Source organism: Sinocyclocheilus anshuiensis, unplaced genomic scaffold (assembly GCF_001515605.1).
Source record: "Sinocyclocheilus anshuiensis isolate Anshui unplaced genomic scaffold, SAMN03320099.WGS_v1.1 scaffold565, whole genome shotgun sequence".
Classification (NCBI taxonomy): domain Eukaryota; kingdom Metazoa; phylum Chordata; class Actinopteri; order Cypriniformes; family Cyprinidae; genus Sinocyclocheilus; species Sinocyclocheilus anshuiensis.
In genome coordinates this window covers 77,039-83,481 of record NW_015539869.1, presented here as the reverse complement: position 1 = coordinate 83,481, position 6,443 = coordinate 77,039, and the positions used below count along the sequence as shown (strand labels likewise).

Sequence of the window (6,443 nt, the reverse complement as noted above, 5' to 3'; positions counted from 1 at the left end):
CGAGTACAGATACTCATTCAAAAATGTAGTGAAGTAAAGAGTAAAAGTTGATATCTTTGATACTCAGTACAACTACAAAGTACCCGAAAAGATACTCAAGTACAGTAACTAATTACATTTACTCCAATACTTTACACCTCTGCTAATTGTTATTGTTACAGTTATCCTTACAGTTAGTTATCATTACAGTTATTATCGTTATAGTCATCACTATAGTTAGTTATAATTTTTATTACGTTATAGTTATAATTTATATAGTTATCTTCATTATAGTTATTGCTACAATTAGTTATTTTAATAGTTACTCTTACAGTTACCGTTTTTAGGGTTTTTTACATTTACAGTAGCGTTATTGTTATCATTACAGTTGAGTTATTATGATTATAATTATACTAAACTGTTATAGTTATCGTTACAGTTAGCTATTATAGTTATCGTTATCATAGTTATTGTTATCATTATAGTTATTGTTACAGTTATAGTTACCGCTACAGTTATATTTACAGTTAGTTATCTTTAGTTATCAATATAATTATAATTAATTATAATTTCAGTTAGTTATCATTATAGTTACAATTACAGTTATTATTGTTATAATTATTGTTAAAGTTTATCTTTATTATAGCTATTAATATAGTTATTGTTACATTTATAGTTATCATTATCATTACAGTTACAGTTATAGTTCTAATTCCAGTTACCTTTATTGTTATAGTTATCGTTACAGTTATAGTAACACACACACACAGACACACACCTGTCCTGTTTGGATTTCTTCTCCGGGCTGCAGATCTTGAATTCTCCGTCTATTTTGGGTCGTCCGTATAACGCCAGAGACAGAGACTAAACAGAGAAAGTGAGTCTGAATCAGCTTCAAACACAAATGAATCAGAATCAAAGCCAAGCGCTGAAATGAATCATTCTCAGGTGCTTCTGTACCATGTTCTCGATGCACAGCTGAAACGTCGTGATCTGACGGATGATCTCACACACACACACACACACACACACACACACACACCAGTAGCATGTTCATCTAATCATAAATTCAATTCATGTTCATGAGCTTTTCTACTCATTTTATCTCTACTTGGTGCTCTCACTTCACTGAACATCCTGTTTAAAATACCCACAAAGTTCTGACTCAATGCACAAATGTTGTGACGAAATATCTTTGCATCATTACTTGGTGTCTGAATCATTTGTGTGTTACAGGTAAATTGTTTTGAAGATTCAGCAGGAGCATTTTTATCAGTCAACCACAGTATAACCGTCACTGAGACTGCACCTCTATTTACATTCACTGATACGATTTTTCAAGTTCTGCCTCATTAACAGTGAGTGAAGCATGTTCCTTCACCAAATGAACCTCTGAAAGTCTGCTGAAACATCTGCCTATCCCTTGTTTTACTATTGTACATGCTTAACACACACACACACACACACACACACACACACACTCTCTCACACACACACACACACACACACACACACACACTCTCTCACACACACACACACACACACACACACACACACTCTCTCACACACACACACACACACACACACACACACACTCTCTCACACACACACACACACACACACACACACACACTCACCCTCATGGCATCCAGTGCAGTGCGCAAGTTTTCCTTCTCTTGTTGGTCCACCGTGTGTTTTACAAGCTCCTGGGACACATACACACGTGTTTTGGGGACAAGATTAATAAAGAAAAAGACTTTAAAGCAAAACATTACAGGTGAACAGGGTAAACATTTGATCTATTTCACTATACTAAACCAGTTGATTAATCACAGTACATTAAGACAACTATTTTGTTTTCTGGAATTATCTAATATTTAATGCACTAATTTGCATTTATTTTCAGAATATTAATCTGAAGATTGGATAGAGCCAGATTCATAATTCTAGTTAGATTTTGTTTTCATATTAGTGTTAAAGATTTTTACATAGAGGATTTTGGATTACTCTTTTTATCGCTCCATAAATCAGAAAATACTGTCAACAGACAGAAAACAAATACATTTTCACCATGTTTTTTTAGAAATAAAATGTTGTATAAACCTGTGTGAATGGTATATGAACAAACCCCTCAGTAAAATCCTTCAGAATACAGAGAGGAATAAAACTCTAAGTTTTGGCATTTGTAAGTGCTGCTGAAGTGGACAAAAAAAAAAACTTTTAAGTATTGCAATTTAAATCTACAGATGCAAATAGATAAAGAGTAAAACTAAATCAGTGTGAATTATATATGAACAATTCCCTCAGTAAAAACGGTCAGAATATAGGTAGGAATAAAACTATTAAATTTGGTGTGTGTAAGTGCTGCTGAAGTAGAGAAAAATCTCACAGCCTTTAAAGATATGCATTATTTACCATGTTTTTAAGAATAAAATGTTGTATAATTCAGTGTGAATTAAATTTGAACAAACCCCTCAGTAAAAACCTGCAGAATATATATAGGAATAAATCTCTAAGTTTTGGTGTTTGTAAGTTCGGCTGAAGTGGAGAAAAAACTTTTAAAGATATGCATTGCTATTAAAAATCTACAGACACAAATAGATAAAGTGCAATAAAATAAACACTTATATGTGCATTTTGGATGTTTTCTTTCTACCAGTCTGAAATAAAATGTGTACCCCAAATGCAATACAAGTAGCTTTGGATAAAAGTGTCTGCAAAATGCATAAATGGAAATATTACAAATTTAAATTTTTGCTTTCTACTAGTCTGAAAGAAGACACGTTATAGAAGCAAAATAGACCAAATAAACTGAGTTTTTATTGCAAATCACATTATAATTTTACATCCTAGTCCAAAAAGCATCTTCATCAGCACTTGTGACTACAACTTACAGTTTGTACTTGTTTTAATCTAATTATCTTAATTAAAGAACCACAAAAGTCTCGGATGTGTCCTCATTTTTTACACAGATGTGTGTGTGTGTTTGTGTTGTTCTGTACAGGTTTGTCTGTGCTTATGAGGGTTAGATCTCACTAATATAGTGAAATCTTATGTGTGTGTGTGTGTGTGTGTTACCTGCAACAGCAGATGATACTTCAGGACTCTCTGCATGGGAACCATCAGCAGGTCTCGCAGTGAAAACCTGCCGCTGTTGGCTCGCATCGAACACTCCTAAATATGAGCAGGTTTGCTAAATGAGATCACTCATGCTTTGTAGCGCTGGCTTTCGGTTAGCCAGAGGTATTTATATCAGGTTAAATGCATCTGTGGTCTGTGTGCTTCTGACCTCCAGTTTCATCTTCACGTCCTCATGTGTGCTGGTGATTTTGTCCAGGTGTTTGGTGGCGGCTTCCACCTGACTGCAGTAACGTCCATACAGCAACAGCCTACCACACACACACACACACAGATCCGTGTCGTCCATCAGAAAACATCCTTTCATTCACATATGTTGCAATGAACCTCAATGAGGAAACAATTAGTGTGTAAATCATTCGTAAATCCACTCTTACATGAACAGTCACATTCAGTCCGATTGTGTAAGAGTGGTTTTACAAATGATGTGGACAAAAATGTTTCATAAATGACGTTTAATATAAATGAATTGAGAGTTGTTGAACGAATCAATGATTCAGTGATTCATATTTATACATACACTTGACACTTGTTTTGATCCTGAGTGAATCAGTGTTGTTGAACAGATTAGTTGAATCAATAATGCAGTGACTCACATATAAAGACAGTCACTTCTTTAATTCTAGAATGAATCAGTGCTGTTGAAAGAGTTGTTGAATGAATGTTTCAGTGACTCACACATAAAGACTGTCACCTTTTTAATTCCTAAATAAATCAGTTGCTTTTCGAATAACGGAATCAATGATTTAATGACTCACTCTTACAAAGAGTCACTTTTTTTATTCCTAAATTAATTAGTGTTGTTGAACAAATAATGGAATCAGTGATTCAATGACTCAACAAATAATTCAGTGATTCAACAAATAATGGAATCAGTGAGTCAATTTTTAATTCCTAAATGAATTTGTGTTTTTGAACAAATCTCTGAATAAATGATCCAGTGACTCGTTTAGACAATCACTTTTTTATTCGTAAATAAATCAGTGTTGTTGAATGAATAACATAATCAATGATTCAACGACTAATTCATATACAGAGTCACTTCTTTATTCCTAAATTAATTAGTGTCGATGAACGAATAATGGAATCAATGATTCAATTAATTTGTATCATTTTTAATTCCTAAATTAATCAATGTTGTTGAACAAACCACTGAATCAATGACTCCTTCATAAAGGCAGTCACTGTTTTAATTCCTAAATCAATCAGTGTTGTTCAATAAACCATTGAATAAATGATTCAGTGACTCACTCATATAGACAGTCATTTATTACATTCCTAAATGAATCAGTGTTTATGAACAAATCACTAAATGAATGACTCAGTAACTCACTCATAAAGACAGTGACTTGTTACTTTCCTAAGTGAATCAGTGAACGAATCAGTGAATAAATAATTGAATATTCAATGTTCAATGTTAAACAAACCACTGAAGTAAATGATTCAGTGACTCACTAATTTAGATTAATTTAGACACTTGTTTCGTTCCTGAATGAATCAGTGCGGTTGAATGAATCAGTTGAATTAATGATTCATTTACAGATTCAACTTTGATTGCCCTTTCAGAGCTCATGAATTTGACTGAAAGCCTGAATTTTGTTGAGTTCTGTGCGTGTCGTACCTCTCCTTGTAGTCGATGAAGATCTGATGGAGATTCTCGGCTCGTAAATGCAGTATGGACTCCTGCAGCTCGTGAAGCAGAGAGCGATGAGTCTTGGCCAGATCCTGTGAGAGAGGATGTGGATTATTGAGCTGATCGGATGAACCCGAGACACTCATGAGCTGATGACAGAGAGACTCACTTGAACATTGATGAAGATGTTCTCTATGTCCACGGGCTGCAGGAAAGGCTGCAGCGGTTTCAGAAAGTGCTGCGGACACACAAAGGAACACAACAGGACGTGTGTGTGTGAGTCACGTGTTCATCATTCGAGTGTGTCTGAGAGAAGCTCGCGGTTATAGAGACCCTGCTGCTGAAACACTTTCGGTTTCAGGTTGACTGACACGTTCCTCTAATCATCAGATGTGTCTGTGAGAGAATCAGTAAACCACAGCACCTGCACATCACAGCGGCCCAATGGTCAGATCCGCAGAGGCTCTGGGTTTGGCTCCAGAGCGTGAGATCATTCAGAGAGTCACAAAAATACTAACAATAAACATGAAGCTCTAAAAAAATCTCAAGATGTGTGTTTTCTGTTTTAATGGTTTAATTAATCCTCAATTCAACAGGTCTAATCAGTTGAATTTATTTATTTTCATCTTTTCTCCAAAATTGTCTTTTACTTTTTCTGGATTCTGTATTATTTCATACAAAGTTATCATCAAAAACTATATGTAATAATAATAATAATAATAATACCTTTTATTTATAGGTGCATTTCAAGACACTCAAGGACACCGTACAGTATAAAACAAAACATAAAATGCACGCATTATAACAACACATTAAACAAGAAAATCATTAAAAGCTATTCTAAACAAATACGTTTTTAGCTGAGCTTTAAAATGGGAAATGTGCAAAGGTAAAGAGTTCCATAACTTTGACGCTGCACAACTAAAAGCCCTACCACCAAAGGAACTCATCTTGAAGTTTGGAACAGACAATAAATCTGCAGAAGTTGATCTCAAAGAGTGCAAAGGAGTGTACAAATGGAGAAGATCTGAATGATAATGAGGTGCCAAATTTTTAAGAGCTTTGTATGCAAGAAGTAAAATTAGTACTGTCCAGAACCAATTTAAAATCTATATATTGAGTGCTAGCAGTATTATCAAAATGAATATTAAAATCTCCCATCGACATGCTATTCGGAGATAGGGTACACAGATGTGTTAAAATAGTAGAAATTTCACTTAAAAAAGTATTCATAGCAGATGCCTTTGGTGGTCTATAAATCATGACAATAATAGTGGGAATCGGACCTTTAAGTTAAGAATTTCAAACGTTGATGGCTCTGATATCGAAATCGGACAGACTTTACATCTGTCACGATAAATAAGTGCAAGGTCACCCCCCTTTCCAGAGCAATGAGGTTTACATATATATTCATATCCTGATGGTACTGTTTGATTTAAATTAAAAAAAAAACAGTCATTAGGCTCCTGCCAAGTCTCAGTCACACACATCAAAACAATATTTTGGTCCTCAATAAGTTCATGAATAAGAGACGTCTTATTGTTGAGTGACCAAACATTAAAAAGTACAAAATGGAGTGCAGAAGGCATGTAATCTGACCTGGGCAACGGAGTAAGCACTTCACGATCAACAGACCCCCCAGCGTTTTTTAGGCAATCTTGGGTTAGTAGACCAAAAGGACCGAATTACATGT

The 6,443-nt window shown here is 34.7% G+C and overlaps 1 protein-coding gene across 1 annotated transcript in view; it reads right to left on the bottom strand.

Annotated features, from left to right (window-relative positions):
• Positions 1–6,443, bottom strand: part of LOC107685045 (proto-oncogene vav-like) — a gene marked incomplete at its 5' end in the record, with an annotated part of 37,143 nt that overhangs the window by 14,955 nt on the left and 15,745 nt on the right. Inside the window, 5 exons of the mRNA XM_016481482.1 lie at positions 1,566–1,685; positions 3,058–3,153; positions 3,269–3,368; positions 4,739–4,842; positions 4,920–4,988. Of these exons, the coding sequence (XP_016336968.1) occupies positions 1,566–1,685; positions 3,058–3,153; positions 3,269–3,368; positions 4,739–4,842; positions 4,920–4,988 (489 nt within the window). The remainder of the gene's footprint in view (positions 1–1,565; positions 1,686–3,057; positions 3,154–3,268; positions 3,369–4,738; positions 4,843–4,919; positions 4,989–6,443) is intronic.